This window comes from Mixophyes fleayi, chromosome 4 (assembly GCF_038048845.1).
Source record: "Mixophyes fleayi isolate aMixFle1 chromosome 4, aMixFle1.hap1, whole genome shotgun sequence".
NCBI lineage: Eukaryota > Metazoa > Chordata > Amphibia > Anura > Limnodynastidae > Mixophyes > Mixophyes fleayi.
In genome coordinates, this window is record NC_134405.1 from 225,357,524 (window position 1) to 225,382,771 (window position 25,248).

The following is a 25,248-nucleotide window of genomic DNA, read 5'->3' on the forward strand; positions in this document are numbered from 1 at the left end:
GAGGAGGACTGCTAAACATTTCAGAGAGGAAGGGAATGCCTCAGGCAGTCTGGGGGAGAAAGAAGGATCATTTTCAAATCTATTTTAGGCATGGTTCTCCAAATTACAGGAAAAAACCCTTATCTGGAAAATCCTTACTCCCAAACATTTCAGATAATAGCTCACAGGAATCAGTATCACTACTTTCAGTAAACCATAGTAGCATCTGTATTGTTTGTATTCCACTGAAACATGATCAAGATGAGCAGAGAATTCGAATATATACTTCATTCCTGGGTAATGTCAGTTCTGGTGATCTGTTACATTGGCACTTGATGGCATTTCGGTTTACCTTATTAGAGCAATACATATGTCATATACCCACTTATAATAATAAATGCAATTTACAGAGAATATTTGGTGCAGAATTATGTATCCTTGTAGATTTCATCAAATACTAATAGAAAAAAGCATAAACAAATTCTATTTTACAGACAGAATATTTTTTATTATCAAGACAGCATTTCATTGCATATTTGAACTACAATGCCCTCTAGAGAACTCATGAGATTATTTTATTAGTTGGAACTCCAACCTTTTCTAATAATAGTATATTCCCTTGCTAATGCTTTTTAATTATAATTTAAATATATGGAAAACAAAAATGTACTTTACATATTGTATTCATAGTGTAAGATCTGGTTTCACTGGAATCACACATTTGTTCCGCTTCATTCTGCTTCTGAAATGTGTGAAGCGGTTTTTTGCTGGTTTTCAAGGCATTCTTTTAGTTTGTCTTCTGTTAATGTCAGTCGGTGCTCCAAGATTGAAACAGTCTGGAAAACAAAGTATGAATATTATTGTGATACAAGTATTTAACAACCTTTTCTCCTTACTACTATTTTAGCATTTTCTAGAGTATTACAAAATTAATACAACATGCTAGTAAGAACAGAGAAAAAAATGTATCAAAAGGATAATAAAAATGTATTTTCTAAAATAATGTATGGCATTCCCTCAAGTGTTTATTCTACAATGCTGTGTTAAAATATTGTTCGAAATTATTTAAAAAAAATTGTTTAGAAACTTGTTTTGAGGCAAGGAATCAGTTTAAGTAATACTCAGTTTATACAACAAACAAGCACATCAGTTTAAGTTATAATATTACTAACAATTAACACATGCCTCCGTTTCCTTTTAAAAAAGATTTTTGTCTTTAATTTCCTTTTTTTGGTTTTGTTTTTAAGACTTTTATAAAAGTGATATTTTTATGTAGATTAAACCCACTCCATTTGTGATAATTTCCATGTGATTTGATTTGTTTTATTATGTTGTAGTCCTGTTGTTGTTTTGCTATTCTTTATCAACTAAATAATGCATTAACAGTTGTAAGCAGTATTATTATCCTGGATGGATGGACAGTTAACACTATGTAATGGGAGTGTATACAGCAGAAGTATAATAAGACTTCTCAAGTGCCGCTAATCACTTATGAAATTCCCTACCAGGTCCGATTAGACTGTCCAGCATCCTCACTACTATCCGTATCTCAACTCTGAGCCACACTCCCTGTTCTTGTTTAAGCTGTGCTGTCTTCCAACAGAATGTAAGCTCTCTCATGAGCAGGCTCCTTACTACCTATTGTTTTGACATATACATTTATACTGCCTACCTTGTATGTCTCTGTTTTATGTATGTCCTGATTTCCCCACTGCGGTACAAATTCATAATAATAATAATAATAATAATAATAATGATAATAATGATAATAATGCAATTTATAAGCATACATTGTTAAAAATCATTAGAAGAATCTAAAATTAATTCAATATAGTTGGAGAGAGGGTAAATCATATTCAAAAGATGTCAAGCCAAAAGACCATATGGATCTATAAATGTGACATGTGGCAGCACTTCTGCCTCACAGCACTGGCGTCATGAATTCGATTCCCGACCATGGCCTTATCTGTGTGGAGCTTGTATGTTCTCCCTGTGTTTGCTTGGGTTTCCTCCTACACTCCAAAAACATACTGGTAGGTTAATTGTCTGCTCTCTAAATTGACCCTAGTCTCTCTGACTGTGTCTGTTTGTGTGTGTGTGAATTTAGAATGTAAGTTCCAATGGGGCAGGGACTGATGTGAGTGAGTTCTCTGTACAGCGCTGCAGAATTAGTGGCGCTATACAAATAACTGATGATGATGACATATTACCTTAGGGGTATGTATGCATACATAGAGCTCAAGGAGAAACTTTCCTGGAGATCTAGACCTGTGTGGTGAAAATATGTCCTAGTGTGTATGTGTGCATTTGTGGAGTAGGGAATTTAGAATGTTAGCTCCTTAGTAGCAATGACTAATGTATTCTCTGCACAGTGCTGGGTAGTTTGGTGGTTTTATATAAATAAATAAATAATAATGTGTTTTGAGTTGGCATGACTGGGAAGGAAAGAGGCTATCCAGCTCTCCTCAAGTAGTTATGCATTAGTGGTGTTACACTGATGCATTTTGCAAGTGTCACAAGCTCATGGAAACGTGCATGAACGTTACATAGACTGAGGGTAGTCCTATACCCAGGTGTCTTGTATTTATGTATAGTAGCAAAATACTAAATACCTTAAAGGCGGAAATTAAATTTTAAACCGAAATTTATATCTAAGTTTCTAGACCCCATAACGGTATAAGGCTTTATACTACACATATTTGGTATACTTTTGGTATAAAACTGGCTGGGTAAATTGCCGAGATTACACTAAGAGCCTAAAAGTTTGGAAGGAAATGTAACAGTATTTTTATCTTATACATGAAACCCTGTTCCCATATAATGATCATAAAATTAAATTAAACGTATTTAACTTCGCAACAACAAAATAAAATTCTACTTTACAAAACACATTGGAGGGTATAGTTTAACAAGAGCTGGCTAGCCACAAGAGTTTAGTAAGTTTCAGTTTTTACCCTGTGGTAGGTAAAGATTATTTGAATGTGCCCTTCCATTTAATAACACATATGGTTTAAGTACTACCTAACCTACAGCTCTGAATTTATTACCGTAATTGAGGCAAAATATAATATCTAAAGACTTCAGTGGAATCCTAGCCCATGTGGCCAAATTACTACCTTTACCACCACCTCACCTCCCATCTGGTTACCACGTCTCACTCCTGCATTCAAGTTATCTCCCGTGCTGACCCCTTCGCTGGAATGCTCTCCCTCATTCTATCAGTCTATCCACTAGCCTGCCAAACTTCAAACAATCCCTTAAAACCCATCTGTTCAGGAAAGCCTACCCCTTCCTCTAACTAACACAGGCCTGTCCAACCTGCGGCCCTCCAGATGTTGTAAAACTACAAGCCCCAGCATGCTTTGCCAGTAGACAACCTGTTGATAGCTGGAAGGGAATGCTGGGACTTGTAGTTTCACAACATCTGGAGGGCAGCAGGTTGGACAGGCCTGATCTAACCTCTCCCTTGCACTTCTCTACCCCACTTGACTATGCACACTATACCTCACTGTCATTCTTCTTCCGTTCCTCTTACTACAAACTCTTGTTCATCTCTCTCTTCAGAGTTCTAGTCCCCTCACCCTATCTCCTCAATTTATGTCTCCTGTGGGTCTCCTGCTCCCCATGAGCAGGGCTTACAATCTAAAGGGGAGGGGGAGACTAACAGGAGACATAGGGTGAGGATTAGATATCCTTGTGTCATCCTTCTCTTGTTTACCTTTGGCTCCCCAGCCTCATTTTTAAACCTCAAAATTTCACACGTTGTTTCTCTTCTTCTCTCTTGCCTTCACACCTCCATCACTGCACTGATCCTGCACTGCTGAGCAGAGGTTCAACGTCTATTAGTTCATTCCATATCTCCCTCCACCTCTTTCCCATTTTCTCTGTTCTGGAATTCACTTATTCCTCTTTGCCTTGTGCACCAGTTCATCATCATCACCATTTATTTATATAGCGCCACTGATTTTGCAGCACTGTACAGAGAACTCATTCACATCAGTCCCTGCCCCATTGGAGCTTACAGTCTAAATTCCCCAACATACACACACATAGAGAGAGAGACTAGAGTCAATTTTGATAGCAGCCAATTAGCCTACTAGTATGTTTTTGGAGTGTGGGAGAAAACCGGAGCACCCGGAGGAAACCCACTCAAACACGGGGAGAACATACAAACTCCACACAGACAAGGCCATGGTCGGGAATTGAACTCATAACCCCAGTGCTGTAAGGCAGAAGTGCTAACATCCTCCATGTCTGCAAAGTATCTGTGTATATTAGCAGACTATATAAACATTTTAGTTATGTATTCTTACATCAAAGTGTTATTTATGGCGGCGGATTCCAAAGTGTGCGCCGCGGCTCCCAGGGGTGCCACGGGCCAGCCCTAGAAAAAAGAAAGCAAACAGAAACTTACCAATCCGCGCGGTGCTAGGACCCAGCAGCCTCCTCTCTCCCGCAGCTGTCACTAAATATCGACGTCAGTGACAGCTGCGCGAGAGAGGAGGCTGCTGGGTCCTAGCGCCGCGCGGATTGGTAAGTTTCAGTTTGCTTTCTTTTTTTCTATAGCTGGCGCCTGGCGCGGGGCAGAGGAGGAGGGCAGATGGCAGAGGAGGGGGACAGAGAGCAGAGGAGGAGGGCAGAGGGCAGAGGAGGGGGACAGAGGGCAGAGGAGGAGAGCAGATGGCAGAAGAGGGCAGATGGCAGAGGAGGGGACAGAGAGCAGAGGAGGAGGGCAGATGGCAGAGGAGGGAGACAGATGGCAGAGGAGGGGGACAGAGAGCAGAGGAGGAGGGCAGATGGCAGAGGAGGAGGGCAGATGGCAGAGGAGGGGGACAGATGGCAGAGGAGGGGGACAGATGGCAGAGGAGGGCAGATGGCAGAGGAGGAGGGCAGATGGCAGAGGAGGAGGGCAGATGGCAGAGGAGGAGGGCAGATGGCAGAGGAGGGGGACAGAGCAGAGGAGGAGGGCAGATGGCAGAGGAGGGGGACAGATGGCAGAGGAGGGGGACAGATGGCAGAGGAGGAGGGCAGATGGCAGAGGAGGGGGACAGAGAGCAGAGGAGGAGGGCAGATGGCCCGGGAGGGGGACAGAGAGCAGAGGAGGGCGGATGGCAGAGGAGGGAGACAGATGGCAGAGGAGGGGGACAGAGGAGGGGGACAGAGAGCAGAGGAGGAGGGCAGATGGCAGAGGAGGGGGACAGATGGCAGAGGAGGAGGGCAGATGGCAGAGGAGGGGGACAGAGAGCAGAGGAGGAGGGGGACAGAGAGCAGAGGAGGAGGGCAGATGGCAGAGGAGGACAGAAAGCAGGGGAGGAGGGCAGATGGCAGAGGAGGGGGACAGAGAGCAGAGGAGGAGGGCAGATGGCAGAGGAGGGGGACAGATGGCAGAGGAGGGGGACAGAGAAGGGGGACAGAGAGCAGAGGAGGAGGGCAGATGGCAGAGGAGGGGGACAGATGGCAGAGGAGGGGGACAGATGGCAGAGGAGGGGGACAGAAAGCAGGGGAGGAGGGCAGATGGCAGAGGAGGGGGACAGAGAGCAGAGGAGGAGGGCAGATAGCAGAGGAGGGGGACAGATGGGAGAGGAGGGGGACAGAGAAGGGGGACAGAGAGCAGAGGAGGAGGGCAGATGGCAGAGGAGGAGGTCAGATGGCAGAGGAGGGGGACAGAGAGCAGAGGAGGAGGGCAGATGGCAGAGGAGGGGGACAGATGGCAGAGGAGGGGGACAGATGGCAGAGGAGGGGGACAGATGGCAGAGGAGGAGGGCAGATGGCAGAGGAGGAGGGCAGATGGCAGAGGAGGGGGACAGAGAGCAGAGGAGGAGGGCAGATGGCCCGGGAGGGGGACAGAGAGCAGAGGAGGGCGGATGGCAGAGGAGGGAGACAGATGGCAGAGGAGGGGGACAGAGAAGGGGGACAGAGGGCAGAGGAGGAGGGCAGATGGCAGAAGAGGAGGGCAGATGGCAGAAGAGGAGGGCAGATGGCAGAGGAGGGGGACAGAGAGCAGAGGAGGGAGAGAGATGGCAGAGGAGGGGGACAGATGACAGAGGAGGGGGACAGATGACAGAGGAGGGGGACAGAGAGCAGAGGAGGGGGACAGAGGGCAGAGGAGGGGGACAGAGGGCCGAGGAGGGAGACAGATGGCAGAGGAGGGGAACAGATGGCAGAGGAGGGGAACAGATGGCAGAGGAGGAGGGCAGATGGCAGAGGAGGAGGGCAGATGGCAGAGGAGGAGGGCAGATGGCAGAGGAGGGGGACAGATGGCAGAGGAGGGGGACAGATGGCAGAGGAGGGGGACAGATGGCAGAGGAGGAGGGCAGATGGCAGAGGAGGAGGGCAGATGGCAGAGGAGGAGGGCAGATGGCAGAGGAGGGGGACAGAGAGCAGAGGAGGAGGGGGACAGAGAGCAGAGGAGGAGGGCAGATGGCAGAGGAGGAGGACAGAAAGCAGGGAAGGAGGACAGAAAGCAGGGGAGGAGGGCAGATGGCAGAGGAGGGGGACAGAGAGCAGAGGAGGAGGGCAGATGGCAGAGGAGGGGGACAGATGGCAGAGGAGGGGGACAGAGAAGGGGGACAGAGAGCAGAGGAGGAGGGCAGATGGCAGAGGAGGGGGACAGATGACAGAGGAGGGGGACAGATGGCAGAGGAGGGGGACAGATGGCAGAGGAGGACAGAAAGCAGGGGAGGAGGGCAGATGGCAGAGGAGGGGGACAGAGAGCAGAGGAGGAGGGCAGATGGCAGAGGAGGGGGACAGATGGCAGAGGAGGGGGACAGAGAAGGGGGACAGAGGGCAGAGGAGGAGGGCAGATGGCGGAAGAGGAGGGCAGATGGCAGAGGAGGGGGACAGAGAGCAGAGGAGGAGAGCAGATGGCAGAGGAGGGAGACAGATGGCAGAGGAGGGGGACAGATGGCAGAGGAGGGGGACAGATGGCAGAGGAGGGGGACAGATGGCAGAGGAGGGGGACAGATAGCAGAGGAGGGGGACAGAGAGCAGAGGAGGGGGACAGAGAGCAGAGGAGGGGGACAGAGAGCAGAGGAGGGGGACAGAGGGCAGAGGAGGGAGACAGAGGGCAGAGGAGGGGGACAGATGGCAGAGGAGGGGAACAGATGGCAGAGGAGGGGGACAGATGGCAGAGGAGGAGGGCAGATGGCAGAGGAGGGTGACAGCGTGAGAGAGGGCAGAGGAGGGTGACAGCGTGAGAGAGGGCAGAGGAGGGTGACAGAGGGCAGAGGAGGGGACAGCGTGACAGAGGGCAGAGGGGGCAACGTGAGAGAGGGCAGTGTGCCTGAATGCAGAGGGGGCAGTGTGCCTGGATGCAGAGGGGGCAGTGTGCCTGGTTGTAGAGGGGGCAGTGTGCCTGGTTGTAGAGGGGGCAGTGTGCCTGGATGCAGAGGGGGCAGAGTGTCTGGATGCAGAGGGACATTTTTGCATACAACTAGATAAGTATTTCTGTCGTGACCTAAATACTTGTTACAATTTTTTGACCCAACTACTTCTAAAACAGGACTGCTCAGTAATTATTTTGGAGGGGTGCCTTGAAAAAATTTGGAGACTCTAAGGGTGCCGCGAACTGCAAAAGTTTGGGAACCACTGATTTATGGTGAGCAGAAGCACAGAAAATTTCAATATTATATTGGTTGCTCTGTGTAATGAATTCCTGGTTGCTTATTCCCATATCGCTCATAGATGCTGTGAGGCAGAAGTGCTAACCACTGAGCCACTATGTTCTCAGCTGAGTTTGTATTTAATTGCACTGTTTTTGTACTGCCCTTTATCTCATGTTCTGTTTTGTTCCATGCTTTTTGTACAGCACTGTGGACCCTTTGTGCCGCCTTATAAATAAAATATAATAATAGAAAATAGATGTAATCATGTCACAAGTCAGATACTGCACAGTACAACATAAAATGACCATCAGTTTTGGTATGTATTATTTAGGCACACATTGGTGTGTGTGATCACAGCATTGGTCTAATCCTTTAAAGTAATGAGAGAAAAATAATCTAACACAACATTATGTTTTAAGAATAATTTAATAAATGGCTACACAAGTGTATAAGAAAGGAGTGTCAGGTATGATTAAAGCCCATACAGCTCTCTCAGGAGTGCTAAACAATCCCATACAGCTCTCTCAGGAGTGCTAAACAATCTCACCTGTGTCAAGACAGTTAGCTGATCCACAATGTGCTCCAAGGTACTATTCAGTGAAGAGTGGGGCACAGCTTGTTCATCTATCAAATTTTGTTCTGTGTGTCCTCGACTCCTTGAGCTAGTAGGTAGTGGTGGTGATGAGGTAAAAGGCACACTGTCACTATGCAATGGTCGTCCCTGCTTGAAGATACATAGAAACAAAACTATAATACAAGCTTAGGTATACTACATACTTCAAACGTGTATCTCATATTCTGGCATATGTAATTTGTATCCATCACTTTAAGAAATAAATAATTAAATGTCTCATTTTTATTCATAAATTATAAACAAACCCTTAAATATTGTTATAGTATTGAACCATCTTTTTGAAGGTATCACATTTGTTACTATGGTCTATGGAGAAGTGGTTATTAGCCATGTTTAGACAACAGCATCTCCATGTTATAAAATACTTTACACAATCAATTATACTGAAAAAAGCATCATAAGGCAAAAGTTATAATGACAAATGTAATTATTTTCATTTCACACAACCTGCTAATCACATTGATATATCTCTATTGAGAAGAAATAAACACTAAATCAAAGCATTGACCATTACACATGCCATATAAGTATTATGAGATTTGCTTAAAATAGCAACTAGTTTAAAATAGTAAACATAAGATAACATACAAAAATTGCAATAAGCAGAATAGGCGTGTTTCTTTTGCTAATTATGCTTATTTTCCCTTTATAATGAACTTAAATATATTTACACCAATGTATGAGTCAAGGCTATGTGTACACGAGTGTTATTTAAATGTGTCTCTCCTTTGTTCCATTTTTCAGTGAAGTCAAAGAAGGAGTAATTAAATTTCAAATTTTCTCTATGGAGATGACAGTGCACCTCATATATAAAGCTGCCTTATAGATGTGCTCTATACCAGGGGTGTCCAACCTTTTAGCTTCCCTGGGCCACATTGGAAGACGACGAGTTGGTTTGGGCCGCACATAAGATACACTAACAGTAACGATAGCTGATCATCTAAAAAACCATAGAAAACATAGTTAACATATATATATGAGAAAAAAAGTGATTATATATATATATATATATATATATATATATATATATATATATATATATATATATCACTTTTTTTTCAAATCCCCCTATACTTACCTTTCAATCGCCCTGTTCAAAAAATCCTCTATAGTTATTATACTATAATCACTTTTTGTATTGTTTCGATGCAATATCAATAAAGTGCATTTAAGCCAGGCATTGTATATCAGGGTGCCCTGACCAGGCCTGCGGTACCTGACATATACACCACTGTGACCCCAAATTGTCACCTGTTTTGCTAATTACACCACTATGTTAGTTAAGGGATAACAACTTATAATAGGCCAAAGAGAATAATATATAATGCCCCATTAGTATTACAAGTAGAAGTATGTAGCAGGGAGATAAGGTCCATGATGCTCCAGGACCAGGTGACTTTTATTCACTGGTCAGCGTCCCTTGAAATAATTAAAAAAAATCCCCCTTAACTTACCTTTTAATCGGCTTGTTCTCCTGTCCTCTTCTCTTCTCCAATTCTGTGCTGCTAATTGTTCTTCTCGCGCGGGTGACTCCTCTGTGCTGCGATCCGCAATGGATGTTGGGCGTGATGACATCACGTCCGACATTCACTGTGAGCACCGCACGGAGGAGGAGACAAGGGAGGGAGCTGGAGTACCGCCGTGACCGCAAGGTAAGTATTTTCTTTTCAGGATTTTTTTTTCCATTAACAGTGCTGCCCCCTTGCCACAACCAAAACTCCTTCTGGGCCACATTTACAGACGTGTTGGGCCGCGGGTTGGACAACCCTGCTCTATACTCTCCCCCCCGTTACAAGCCTTGCTAATACGGCCGTGTACACTGTACCAATATCTCTCCATAGAGAGAAAGTAATATTCTGTCTCTGCTTTCACCTGCCAAAAATGTAATGGAGGACAGACGAATTTAAATATTGGTCGTATAGATATGCCCTAAATGTGTCTTAAAGAAAAAACAAAAAAACAAAACTGGTGCATCCATTTATGTGGTCATGAAGTAAGTTTTGGAAGGTTTACGCACACTACCAGAAACTCTATGCAAAAGTATCATCAAGTTGAACTAGTTCTAGTTTTGCAGTCAGTCATGTCCATTAGCCTGAATCAGCCCTCTGGGCTCCCAGTCCTGTAATGTTGTATGTCACTTTCACTGTTTGTTGTCTCACGTACAACTGTTGACGTACTTTGTACAGGCCTGCATCCAACAGGTTGTCCACCTGTCTTTCCTACTTATCCTCGAGCTGTGTTTGTGTATTACTGTATACTCATGTACTTTACTGTATGCTCATGTACTTGCCCGTATTACCAATATTCGAGTTTATGTATGGAAGTTCCTTTTGGCTGGGCATATGTAAGACGTGAACATTGTTCTCAGATACAAAATATAGCAATATTGATGCATAGCTAACTATTGGACCAAATTCTAGACAGTTTGAGGTAGTAGTTTGTAGCACCTGGTAGGTTTAGTTTTGTCTTTGTTCTGTTTCACTGTTAATGTGTAAAAAAAATAAAAAATAATAATAAATAAAAAATCAATAAAAAAACCGTATCTGTGAGGAGTTTGTTTGTTCTCCCCGTGTTTGCGTGGGTTTCCTCCCACACTCCAAAAACGTACTGGTAGGTCAATTGGCTAAATACTAGAAGGTCTCCGGCGCTAATAGGCAATATAACAAACAAATGAATATAAATAGGACATCAAGTGCAGCAAAACAAACAGAGGAAGTGCAAATCCTCTAAATATAAATAGATACAGAAAAACAGATTGCGCATAAGATGTCCTAATATAGATAGATGCAGTATGATAAATAGACCAAAACAATAATGGATATAGATTAATATTTACTTAGTATACAAATGGTTAAAACAATTTAATACATGTACCAATATAACACATGATCCAGTGCACAGGCTCAATGACCTATTCGGAAAAAACCCCACAAAATGTGTTTTATATTCCACAGAACTCCCAATGTTTTCCAAAAATATGTCCTAGAACAGTTAGATAAAAATGTTTGACAAAAAATGTATACAGAGGCTCCGTGATGTTGAGTCAAATCATAGCTTCAGATGACAACTTGCCACATACTGAATACAGCGATAGGGGTGATTAATTATACACCTCTTTAGTATTAGTTATATCGCATTCATATGGCAGCGGTAAATTACAAGTATAAATAATATATCCGTCTTCCGTGTCTTAATATAGCCAAAATAAAATGAATCCAGCCATAGATAAAGGAATCGAGCTTACCCGCCTCAACAATCCAGATTGACAATGTAAGTCCGCCGTCTGAGCGGCTAGGCAGTCCAAAACGAAACTTGAATCTTGGTGCGCACCAGTAAATCCGTCCGGACAAACACAGACTTGTATGGAAAGGTTCCTTGAGAGAACTTGTAAATGTAAAAAGCGCCTCTGGAGACAATGTAACAAAGGTCTTCACAATAAATGAGGCCAGAGAGAAAGAGTGTAATTACTCAGTGGAGCCAGCAAAACCTTGCAACGCGTTTCGTCTGTTAAAGCAGACTTTTTCAAGCTTGGGGCCACCAGAATATTTCTACTCAATCTGAAAAGCTGTATGAGAGTATTGCAAAAACTATGTAAAATAAATAGCTGTATTTGTTGATACTTAGCGCAGGTGATGGCTTCCATAGCATCGTCTAGCATGAGATTCCACTCTTCATCAGTTAAATGTCCAAGGTCAGATACCAATTTACTTCTAAGATTCAGCAGACCATCAGGATTAAATTGGGGGAGGCATGGGCATCTAATATATAAATGCCTAGTGGCGTGTGTGGAAAAAGAAAAATCAAGCTGCAGCGCCACCTGCTGGGCAGAGTTATACACTGACCTATATATTTCTTGAAGGAGAAGTGACAGTTGGGAGTGGTTGGTGGTTGCCGGGAGTGACAGTGGGGAGTTTTTAACACCTTAAGTAGCTTGATGAAGGATGTGGCGATGAAGATGAAGGATTAGGTGATGGAGAAAAATGATGAGGTGGTGACATGTGGACAAAACCACGTTAAAAAAGGGCGCTTGTGTCGGGAAATAACGCTCTTCCCCTGAGGAGGCCTGGGCTAGGCCCAAATGCATGACAAGAACCTTTTTAACACCTTAAGTAGCTTGATTTGACTAGAATGCATGAGTATCATGCACGGGTTAACTTGTATAGGATATATTGCCAAGCACAGCAGAGGTTCAATGGCGAGAGGAAATAGAGCAGGGGAAAGAGGGCGGCCCCGCCTGTTGCCTCTGTCAAGAGTCAGCAGTTGCGCCCATTCTATAAATCTAGAGCCTATGACAAATACACTCATAGCTTCCCAAAGACAGCTCCACTCCACTGAATCAAGGCCCTGGCTGCATCAAGGGACACAACCACTGCCTCATCCTCAGGGGTCAAAGGCATCAGTAGGTGAGTTTCTGGCATAAAACCAGTCTACTCTGGGTGGACAATTTGGGTTCTTACTGTGTTCAATCTAGTAGCCAACACCTTAATGTCAGTAGTTAAAAGAGGTCTGGGTCTGTAAGATTCAGAGAGAAGTGGGTTTCTATCCGGTTCGGAGATGACAAATATCAGGGCTTCTGACATGGACGGCGGTATTGAGGCCTCTGACAGTAAGTTGTTAAAGGTCTCAAGCAGTGTAGAGACAAAAGGAAAAAAAAAAAAGTTACAATGTTTTGTATATCTCAAGTGGTAACCCATCTATACCTGTGGCTTTGTTATTAGAGAAGGATGATATCGCGGCATCAATCCTTTCTACCGTAATGGGGTCTAGAATCCACAACCAAATTTAGGAAGATTTATCTGTTCACGGTAGTCTCTTAGTTGCTGATAAGAGTAGTGTGTCTGACAGCTATATATATGTTTTGAGTACGTATAGAAAAGTTCAGCAAGCTGGTCATTATGAAAGAGTTTATTACCCTATCATCTAGTAGGAATATTTTAATTTAGTAATTTAGCCAAGTAGGCCATTAGGCTACCACATATGTCTCCTTCTGCATACATAGCATGCCTGGAGAACTACATTTGCTGCAGCCTAGGTCTGCATTACTTATCTGATTACACTGGACATTGCAATTAGGTAAGTCCTTAATTCCCTCATTTTTGCTATTTGACTCACAAATCCCAATGCTTGCCAAAATATTTTTCTCTCTCTCTTTTCATGGCATTATCTTTAGGACTATATCATCCCTCACCCATCCTGTAACACACACCTCTGTCCACATTGCCCCTTCATTACTTCACTTACCTCTAGTGAACACTCATGAACTATTTTCCTATTTAAATTTAATAACTTTAACAGCCGCACCCTGCCGCCAGAAACTGAAATAACACACATCTTACAATCATCTTTCCTACCTTTCTTCCTCCCTGCTTCTATTAGCTGGTGATATATCACCTAATCCTGGTCCCCCTCAATTCTCCCACACGCATATATCTGAACAGCAAAACTCAAATGCATCACCTGTCTCCCCTCTCTTCCAAAGTCCTTTAAATGTGCCCTTTGGAATGCACGTTCTGTTTGTAACAAACTTACCTCCGTTCATGATCTCTTCCTCTCAAACAACCTCAACCTTCTAGCAATAACAGAAACATGGCTCACGCAATCAGATACTGCCTCACCTGCAGCCCTTTCACATGGTGGTCTCCATTTCCCACACCCCCCCAAACCGGGAGGCAGACAAGGAGGGGGGTTTGGACTACTTCTCTCCCCACAGTGCACATTCACAGTTCTACCAAATGTCCTATCACTCACGTTCACATCTTTTGAAGTACATACTGTTAGGATTTTTAACCCATTCTCTATGCGTGTTGCTGTCATCTATCGCCCCCCTGGTCCACACCAACAATTTCTTGAACACTACTCTGCATGGCTCCCTCACTTCTTATCTACTGACATCCCCACCATAATCATGGGTGATTTCAACATACCTATTTCTAATCCACGTTCTAATGCTGCTTCCAAACTACTCTTTCTAACATCCTTACTTGACCTCTCCCAGTGGATTAAATCCGCTACTCATCAGGATGGCCACTGTCTTAATCTTGTTTTCTCTAGACTATGCTCAGTTTCTCATTTCCTTAACACTCCTTTCCCCCTCTATGATCATCACCTTATTAGCTACTCGCTCACCCCCAGTTCTTTACTCTATCTAGTGTCAAACTCTTCCAAGCCTCCTCACAACTGCAGGAATTTAAACTCTATTGATTTTCAACAGTTTTCCACCTCTCTCCAACACCTTCTCTCCCCAATTTCTACATTCTCCTCCCCTGATCTGGCAGTACTTCATTTTCATCAAACCCTAGCAACTGCCCTGGAACAAGTGGCTCCAGTGACACTACATACTTCACGTAGAATTCGTTGCCAACCGTGGCACACGACAGAAACACGAACTTTACAAAAACTTTTTTGTAAAGCAGAACGTCACTGGCATAAATCTTGTACCTCTAATGATTTCATCACATATACTGAAATCTACCACTCCTTGTGTTTCAAAATCCCATTGTCCTATAGATTGTAAGCTTGCGAGCAGGGTTCTCTTACCTCTCTGTCTGTATGTATTACCCAGTATTGTCTTATTAATGTTTGTTCCCAATTGTAAAGCGCGACGGAATTTGCTGGCGCTATATAAATAAATGTTGATGATGAGAAGAGCAGTATACGCTTGGATCATCTAGTAAATGATAACCCCATTCCCACTGACCATGAAGCCATTAAATTCTTGCTGATTCACAACATAGGGAAAAATAAGCACTCTCTAAGTCAGGGCAGACTTGTTCTAACTGGGTTTCTTTTTTTCTGTTAAATTGCTTGCTGCCCACAACTCTGTTGATCAAAGTGCCTCTGAGGAAGGGTTTAAATGTATCTCAGGATAGAGGGGCTCATTGTATGTGCACTGGTGTGAAAATACCCCTCCCATTCCACTACCATATCATTCCCCATTCCCATTAAGATAAGCCAGAAAGGACTGAATTTACAGAATTTGCTAACGCTCAGTGGTGTAAGGTTAATAGTTAATAATAAAGGTGAGTGGTCAGAAACGCCTCTGGGTAAGTATACTACCTCTTTAACAAAAGGGGTAAGACAATGGGAAACCAGGGCAAGGTCAATCTGGGACAGAGTGTAATGGGACAATTGAAATGACAGGAAATGCTTGGTTTGAGGAAACCTAAGCCTTCTTATTCCAGCCAAGCCTAGCTCTGTTATCAGCCTGACAAACGCAGAAGGACCAGGATTGTCAAGGAACAGATTCCCTGCAAGTCGCCTATACAAATCACAGTGGTATTTGGCTAGAGAAAATTAAAATTGGCTGCTCTGCTGAGGATACTGTTATTAAAGGGGAGAGGGATATAGTCTGTCAGCAAAATGAGAAGGGAGGCATCAACCAAAGCATGTATAAATACATAGCAGCTGTAAGGGTTAATCAGTTTCTGCTCTTCAACAAAGTGCAGGTGTCTCTTAATTAATATTGACACACCTCTTGAATTAGAAGACTGGATGGCATGATACGCCCACCCCACCCACGGCCTTTTAAGACATAGGATTATACTTTCCACCAAATGCGTTTTACCCACGCATACTATGCTGAGGTAATATTTTTTAACCTGGTCTAGATCTCTTATACTTATCAATGATGCCTCTTACATTCCATAAGAAAAGACGAAGTCCTCCAGAGTCACCTCTGTTTGTAACCATCACCTGTCTGTTTGTGAGGAGACCGCGTGTGTAGTTATCCCATCCCTTCCAAGCCCTCCAGGCGCCCAGACAAATCAACAAGGAAAGAAAATACTGTAAAATAATATACAGCATGTCCTAAATCTCACCATACATGTAAAAGAATAAGTGTTAGACAATTGCAAATCATGATACGTCACTTTAGACCATCCCACAACCTGAAAGTCTCCACCCATTTTGACACAAAGAATAATAACTCAACATCCCAACATTACCAATAATTGTTAGAAAGTTAAAACACCTGTAATCCTGATATCAAGTATAATACAAGTTGCCTTTTCTTAGCCCGAAACCCACCCTTTAGGGCTAAGAAAAGGTGCAAACTAGATATACCTGATTCTCTTAACACTAACTGAACCAAACTTAACTTACCCTTCCCCCCACTCATCTGTAGACACCTAGGGCCCGATTCCTGTTCAGACGAACATCCATTTGTCTAGCGTATCTTGAGTGAAATAGCTCTGCGCATGCTCAGAAACGTACTTTACACCAACAAACACAATTGTACGCAAATGACACGGCTGTCTACAATTTGAGAAGTAGAATGGGGGAGGGAAGGGGCGATGAACATAGGCCATGTACAGTAAAGACGTGCCAATGCAGATGCAGCCAATTCAAATCCTGTGTTTCTCGTAAGCATGCCTGATTTCAGCCATATCACTTGCACCTGCTACAGGGCAGGTAATGTCAGTAAAGGCTGACTGATAGAATATGCCATGTCGGTCATCACTTTGTTTTAAAAACTACACATATGTGTGGCACTATTTAGCCGAGAACATGTGTATTCAAGTAACATTGATTATATAAATGCATTGTATGTCCAGTATGTATTAAAAGCATATTAATTTATGTATTTAATGCAATAAAAAAAGTTTTTTTTTTAACATACATATTTTTAATAATTATACGGTTGAGAGTTGTTCATTTATTTACATTTTGCATGTGTTCTGATGTAACCTTTTAGTGAGCAGATGTTTGTGTATATACTGCAGTCTATTGTGTGTATCTGCATAAGGCAAGTACAATTTATGCAGAGCGTACTTACACCCAGATTCAAATCAAAACATATCTTAAGACAAGTTTGGATTTGAACAGTCAGAACTATGCACAAGGCAGTGAACCCGTGAACGCTTTATTTCCATACTCTTACGAGTCAATTTTCCAAAAAGGTCTCAGGGTTAGTGCCAACAGCTCTCGCCAGCAAACCAACATATCTTATATTATTCCTGGGCTTCTCCTCAAAGTCCGAAAGCTTCCGTGTGAAAACATTAAATAGAGCAGCAATAGTGCAGATTTCTCCACTCAATGTGGAAAACCTGTGCTCTGCCTCCCCACTCTCTCCCTAAATTTTGGTAGGTCTGATCGGATTAAGATAAGATCCGACTGGATCGTTCCATGTTTGCGAGCCTGGATATTCTGAGGAGGTGACGGGTTGTTGAGATGGAGTGGGGGCATCCCCTGGATTGTTCAGCACTGAGGAGCGTGTATACCTCTCACTTCCCCACTTTCTCTACTCTTCTGCTCCATGGGAGGTTTCTGTCCTTCCTGAGCTCGCCTTAGGACCTGCATTACAGTTTGACATGTATACCGCCCCAGTCAAACTCCCCACCTGCCACTGTCCTCGGAGAGGCCACTTGCAGACCTCTGTCACTGAAACTATTTAGTTCAGCACTGTGGGGCACAGGATCTGAAATCCCTGGTCATGTGCAACTTCTAAATTGTTCCGATACTGCTCTCAACTGCAGGCTGGACAGATAGCTAAATAAACTTGGGAGGTAAATGTCTAAATCACTGTGGCCTCCAGGCACACTGTTTTGGGTATTACACAGTCCGATAGAAACTGTGAAGCAACCAGGGAGAATATACCTGGCGGTAAGCAGCAACGGCGCTCTAGAGAATGGTGGAATAAAGTGAGAACTAGGTGCTTCAGTTTAAAAGGGGCACAGTTGCTCGCTGTGATGGTTACATCCTTAAATATATAGTAAAACATTATTTGCTTATTACTCAATAATTAAATCAATTGTACAAAGAAAAAAATGTTACCCATAAATAATATCAATTAATTAATCTGCATTGTTTAAATTATTTCTTGTAAGGCGGGTTATGTATAAGAGCAATACATGAAGTGATTAAATTTTTCTGGTAACGGACAAACAAATACATATTTATTTGTTTCTATTTCAACAGAACTATGGTCTTATTACTCAGGGAAACATGAGACCACTTAAAAGATATTAACAAGCCCAGATTCCATGGACTATGACATAGCTCCCAGATTTACTCTGAACAGAAGAAACACAACATGAATTCTTTGTATGCAATGGCTTAGTTTAAGAGTAGATGGTGGATAACCTGAGGGCAAATGTCAACTTTGCAGTTTTCAATCATTGTAACCATTGATTAAAACAACTTGATTGCAGGATGTGCAATTATCTCTTGCTTTACCAGAAGGCATATATTTAACATAAGCAACTTAAAATAAAATGCTTTGTGCTACAGTTATTATTGAATTGCAGTAAGTATTCCAGTTCAAACTTACTTAAAAGGCAAAAAACAGTTGTTGGTAAATGTATTATTTAGGTAAAGTGAAGATTTTACTAACCTTATGTGAACAGCTATCTAATGGAACTGTATCATGTACTATTCACACGGTGTTTACTTCTAAGGGTGGTATCACACAAGACTTATTTTGAGGTTCTTCTCCAGCTAACACAACTGTTAAAAAGGCGCAAGCAGCATTTAAGACCATCAGGAAAAAAGCTCAAACAAACAAGTGCATCATAGAAGTCTGTTACTGTATCTTTTCTGGCAATCAGCAAAAACATGTACAACACAAGTAGTAGCACCTAGGATTATGTTCATCAGTACTAAAAGACCATCAGATTTAAAATGCATTCATTTGCTTATCAATAGTAAAAGGATACTAATATACTCATCCTTACTAATACCTAATGATATGCTAAACAGCAGTATTGCTCATTAATAAGCCAATTATTTGTAAAATCACCCTAATATGCCATGCAGCAATATGTTCATCAGTAGTAATATTCCACTGATATGCCAATTAGTAATAATAAGCATACCTATATTACACTCACCACTGAATCATACAAATCTGTCTATACTATGTCATCCTTCCCTGTGTCACACTTCAGAGAACGTTCATTGTCACAAGAGGTGAATTAGGTTGTGCTCCGCCAATTGCTGTCGGGGAAGTACCTCCATTTATGTCTCAAAGCAAATAAGGAAAATATGGTCATACAAGCTGTGCCCCAGTAATGGTTCCCTTTCATACTATCATCATCATCATCATTTATTTATATAGCGCCACTAATTCCGCAGCGCTGTACAGAGAACTCATTCACATCAGTCCCTGCCCCATTGGAGCTTACAGTCTAAATTCCCTAATATATACACACACTCACACAAAGACAGACAGAGAGGGAGACAGACAGAGACTAGGGTCAATTTTTGATTGCAGCCAATTAACCTACCAGTATGTTTTTGGAGTGTGGGAGGAAACCGGAGCACCCGGAGGAAACCCACGCAAACACAGGGAGAACATACAAACTCCACACAGATAAGGCCATGGTCGGGAATTGAACTCATGACCCCAGTGCTGTGAGGCAGACGTGCTAACCACTAGGCCAAACACAGGGAGAACATACAAACTCCACACAGATAAGGCCATGGTCGGGAATTGAACTCATGACCCCAGTGCTGTGAGGCAGACGTGCTAACCACTAGGCCACTGTGCTGCCCAATACTATGGGATAAAGTGCAGACACACTATACAAAACATCAATAAGCATCTGTCCAGGCTGTACAACCACACCATTACTGTACGGTGGCTATACTTCTTCGTGCAAGAAAACAGAAAGCATGTATGTAGATTCAGAGTGCCACAGATACTTCGGGACATAAGTCAGTGCAAACCAAAAAGGTTTACTACTTTGAACCAAAAACTGAGATAGGTGGTACAAGACAGATGTTTTATTGCAAATTTGCTCTACAATGATAATGATATGTAAGTTAAGAACTACTGCATACAAGTATTGTGAGCAACAATTTAGTTGTGAAGGTTTTACATACATGCACTGTTGTAAACATCATTATACTTAAATGCAGGATTATACTAGTCATCTGTTAGGCAAATAGATAACTGGACACATTGTATAAATGCTGTAAAAGTAATTTATTTACCGTTTTGGGGCTAAAGTGCCTTCATCATGGTTATCCAAAAACAATGAAATCATGGTGAATAAACATTACTTTGCAGCATTAATACAGTGGCAGTGATTCATCAACGCACGTAACTGCTGACTTTGAGCGCATGCCTGGAACCAGAAGATACGTCACTGAATGCAGCCCTTTCTGCTGCGTTGAATGCAAAGGACACTTACTATGGCCTACGATTTCTGGGAGTGAACGGGGTGGGGAAAGGGTGTTTTGCCGTAGTGAATTTACAGTATGGGGTGTGCCAAACTCAAGCGCACGAAGCCACGTCTGTATCCAGCTCTGGCCATCTCAAAGTTCCTTTTTTTTTCTGCCGTATCTCTTGCTCCAGCTAAAGGGCTAGGCTAAATCCTGATAAGTAGGGATGACAGTCTCGTATGCATGCTATAACATGTTATTTTCCTGTGCGTTCTTTTGCAAATTTATAATTCACATAGGTCTTGGAACGTGTCTTGCGGCGTCTTGTGTAGAACAGCACAGCACAGCAGAACCGCCCCCGATTTCAAAAGCACACGTATCTTGAGATCCGTGCCTTGATGACTTCGGGAGTACATAAAGCCTAAATATGTGCGTATAATACTAAACATGGGTAGTGCTCAGAATACGTCCCTTGATGAATCAGACCTAGGGGTAAACGTATTATACTCCGATTTTTTCAAGTCGCCGGAAATCGGCGAGTTGACAGCTAAAATTTAAAGCGGCGCTGGCTTGTAAAGGGAAACTTGCCTTTACAAGCCAGCGCTGCTTTAAATTTTAGCTGTCAACTTGCCGATTTCCGGCGACTTAAAAAAATCGGAGTATAATACATTTACCTTCTAGTGTCTTCAACATGCTTTGCATAGCAGTGCATGTGTGCTAAACCTTCAGGACTCAGATAGTGCTATTGCTTGGAATACTATAAATCAGGGTTGTCCAACCCGCGGCCCAGCACGCCTGTAAATGTGGCCCAGAAGGAGTTTTGGTTGTGTCAAGGGGGCAGCAATGTTAATTGAACAAAAAAATCCTGCAAAAAAAAGAAAAGAAAATACTTACCTTGCGGTCACGTCAGCTGGTACTCCGGCTCCCTCCCTTGTCTCCTCCTCCGTGCGGTGCTCGCAGTGAATGTCGGGTGTGATGTCATCACGCCCAACATCCATTGCGGAGCGCAGCACAGAGGAGTCACCCGTGCAAGAAGAACAATCAGCAGCAGAGATTTGGAGAAAAGAAGAGAAGAGTACAGGAGAACAAGCCGATTAAAAAGGTAAGTTAAGGGGGATTTCTTTTAATATTTCAAGGGACGCTGACCAGTGAATAAAAGTCACCTGGTCCTGGAGCATCATGGACCTTATCTCCCTGCTACATACTTCTACTTGTAATACTAATGGGGCATTATATATTATTCTCTTTGGCCCATTATAAGTTGTTATTCCTTAACTAACATAGTGGTGTAATTAGCAAAACAGGTGACAATTTGGGGTCACAGTGGTGTATATGTCAGGTACCGCAGGCCTGGTCAGGGCACCCTGATATACAATGCTTGGCTTAAATGCACTTTATTGATATTGCTTCGAAACAATACAAAAAGTGATTATAGTATAATAACTAGAGAAGATTTTTTGAACAGGGCGATTGAAAGGTAAGTATAGGGGGATTTGAAAAAAAGTGATTTTATATATATATATATATATATATATATATATATACACACATACATATATATATATTATATATATATATATATCACTTTTTTTCTCATATATATATATATATATATATATATATATATATATATATATATATATATATATATATATATATGTTAACTATGTTTTCTATGGTTTTTTGGATGATCAGCTAGCGTTATTGTATCTTATGTGCGGCCCAAGCCAACTCGTCGTCTTCCAATGTGGCCCAGGGAAGCTAAAAGGTTGGACACCCCTGCTATAAATGAACAGGTACCGGCAGTGTTCATTGATGTTCCTGTGCACAAGAAATACTGCTATGTAAATTTCTACAGTGTGCCTCCATATCTATGTATAATACATTATTTGGAGTTCTGGGTTCTAAGGTTTGTGTGGATATCCACTTATCTCATAAAAGTGTCCTGTTAGGTAACAGGGACAGAAGAAATATCCAATAACAGAAATGTAATTCACACTGCAAGTATGTAAATTAAATGAGTTTTGCTACAGATAAGTATGCCTTTTTCAAAGGTTGTTACTTTCAGAAGTGGAGCATTGATGTAAATGCAGGCTGTGCCCAAGGTTCTGTAACATGAAACATGAATTATCACATACTGCCAGATTGTGGGGCTGTACACTGTTAAAGGTGTTCATTATAATGAAGTTATATATGTCTTACCCGAGCACTGCTGTGGTGCTGAAAAGGTTGACATTTAAAAAGTATGCACCATGATATTTACTATATAGAAGGCTCTTATAAACGTCATGTGCTAATATCAACTTTGAGTACTCCTTGCACAGGAAATATTTAAAGTGACAAGTTTAAAACAGGGCTCCTCCTTTCTTATCAGAAGACCACATTACATGAAATGACTCATTAGTCCAGGAAATGTACAAGAACATTGACATAATAAACTGTCTGTTGAAAGAGCTCAAATACAATTATAAAAATCCATTTGTCAGAAGTAACAAGTGCCAATTATATTTCAGACACGCTAAGCAGCACAATATTATCTTTAGTTTCTTGTATCTCACTCACCTTTGGCAATATAAGCACAGGGCATGTAACTGCTACAAGGCACACCTGTCATGCAGGCCCAACACATGTTCTGCTATCTACCTGTGCCGATCCATGCTGGACAAATCACTGTGTAACATGAAAGATGGCATGCAGGGCAGCCCTACTGTACCTGTCTCCCATCACACCTAAAGGGCATTGGTATTACTCAGGAAACAACTAGGTCAATAGATTTTGGGTCAGGGTTTCTCCAAGGGATTGGAAATCTAAATTAGCCCTAACCCTCCACCGCAACTGAACTGCAATTAGTAGCAAAAGCACAAAATGAAAAAATCTACACCCTATCTATTATAAAGAGCACCTGCCACTAACCATGGCGACTTACAAACCTCCCTGATTGCATATCCCTAATTCTTGCTCTACCATGTATCCACCTTCTTCCAACTTCTCCACTTCCTACACTGCAAGTGACAGCTGAAACTCCACTGTATGAGGCTGGTATTTAGGTTCAGTGTCCTAAAATGCCATTTTCCTTCTGTGGAAAAGGCCACATTTCTGCATTTGTCCAAAGTCCCTGGTGGTATCACAACTTGGCTTCTGTGGATGACAGCAGCCTTATCTACAGTGCTAGCTTAGCGCTGTAGAATGCTGTGCCTGTGAGAATAGAATATGCGCATATGCAATGGAGAGACAAGGCTGTTACATTGTGTAGTGGGCACAGATAATATGTGATGAGCAAAGGCTGGAATAAACCAGTGGTGGGCAACAGTCTGATACAACAGTTTGGTCTTTTGAACTGCATAGTATATCATGGCCAAATATAACTGCTGTTATCAGGCTGTGCAGTCTATGTATTTCGCATAACCTCATACTAAATTTTTTAAAGCAGCTAGTACATTTTCCATTACAATATAACTGGCTCTTAACATTTAACCCTGGCTCATGATTTTGGACCATAGGTAGGCATTTCTATGGACCAGATATGAAAAAAAATTGAGACACACATTGCTATTTGCTATAGCAACAAAAAGTTTATTTACTAGTGAACATGGGAAACAAATTTTGCATTTGCTACATAACAGTACACCACATCCTGGATGTGCAACAGTGTCACCCCTGACCGCATCCTCTTAGTATTTGTAAGTTGTACCACAGAGATAACAAAAGACTGTTGTGCTTCCTTTTCTCAGAATAAAATACTCGGGTCTGCAATTCTGTAAATAGTCTCCTCTGTACACTACTGCTGCCACACTGTTTAAATGACATATTCCACATTCTTCTGGACAACACACAAAAGCTTCCTCTTGCTTCAGTGTGTCCATTTACGAAGAGTGATTTTAAACATTTGTGGTTTTCTAGAGATAGTGATCCAAGTGAACTAGTACCTGTTTCATATTAAAAAGGGATTATTCATATGTCAGATTCATTTTTCCCTAACTTAATGAGTCAGTTTGCTGAAGATAATGGAGTAAAAAGAAAATATTGCAGTCTGATCAGGAAATGAAGAAGCCGGACAGGGGGCGGCATTATCTAGTGGATTATCTCTCACATGGCAAGTCCTCTAATTCTCTGATAAAAACCACTGTTCAGCACAGCTTTACATTTATTTATATAAATTCTTTTAGGCGTCTTAGGGGTATATTTACTAAGCTGCGGGTTTGAAAAAGTGGAGATGTTGCCTATAGCAACCAATCAGATTCTAGTTATTTATTTTGTACATTCTACAAAATGACAGCTAGAATCTGATTGGTTGCTATAGGCAACATGTACACTTTTTCAAACCCGCAGTTTAGTAAATATACCCCTTAGTCACAAAAAAGTCCCAGGCACACTGAATGAACCTTTAACATTATTTCACCTTATTTTTGTTATTTTACATGTTTATATTCATATTCTTCCCCTTATGTTATGTGTGACAGACTAGGCTATATGGGCATCACATTGGTTTTATGATTGCAAATCCAGGAAACTTGTGTACTTTGTTACCACAGGACTCAGAATATGTAGGTTTAAATATATAACACTTAAAATGATGAAATGTAGGCAACATAAATATTGCTGTATCCCTCAGACCCGAGAAACATAGCTATACAGAAATGGCATCTACTATACAGGGTACTTGGGAGAACATTGCTTACAAATTAAGGTAGCATTCAGGACATTTCAAAGAGTCAGGGATGATGATGTACACAACAGAATCATTTATAAAAAGAACATTTTTATATGACAAAGGATCTCAGGACTGAGGTTAGTCTGGTATACAACAAACACAGTAAATAGCTGAACTTACCACAAAAGTTTCCTAGTTTGGACATGAAACAAACAAGCATCTACATTGTACAGCATGTGCAGACTCTGTTTATATTAAGTGGAATAAATAATGACCAA

At 42.1% G+C, this 25,248-nt stretch overlaps 1 protein-coding gene across 2 annotated transcripts in view; it reads right to left on the reverse strand.

Annotated features, from left to right (window-relative positions):
* Positions 1 to 460: 460 nt before the first annotated feature.
* POC1B (POC1 centriolar protein B) overlaps positions 461 to 25,248 on the reverse strand; it is an 84,075-nt gene continuing 59,287 nt past the window's right edge. Inside the window, exons 11-12 of one of the 2 annotated variants that reach the window (XM_075209381.1) lie at positions 8,131 to 8,304; positions 461 to 815 (exon numbers count right to left, since the gene is read on the reverse strand). In XM_075209381.1, the coding sequence (XP_075065482.1) occupies positions 711 to 815; positions 8,131 to 8,304 (279 nt within the window). In that variant the 3' untranslated portion in view covers positions 461 to 710. Of the gene's footprint in view, positions 816 to 8,130; positions 8,308 to 25,248 lie in introns of both variants that reach the window. The other variant, XM_075209379.1, reaches the window with a different exon arrangement.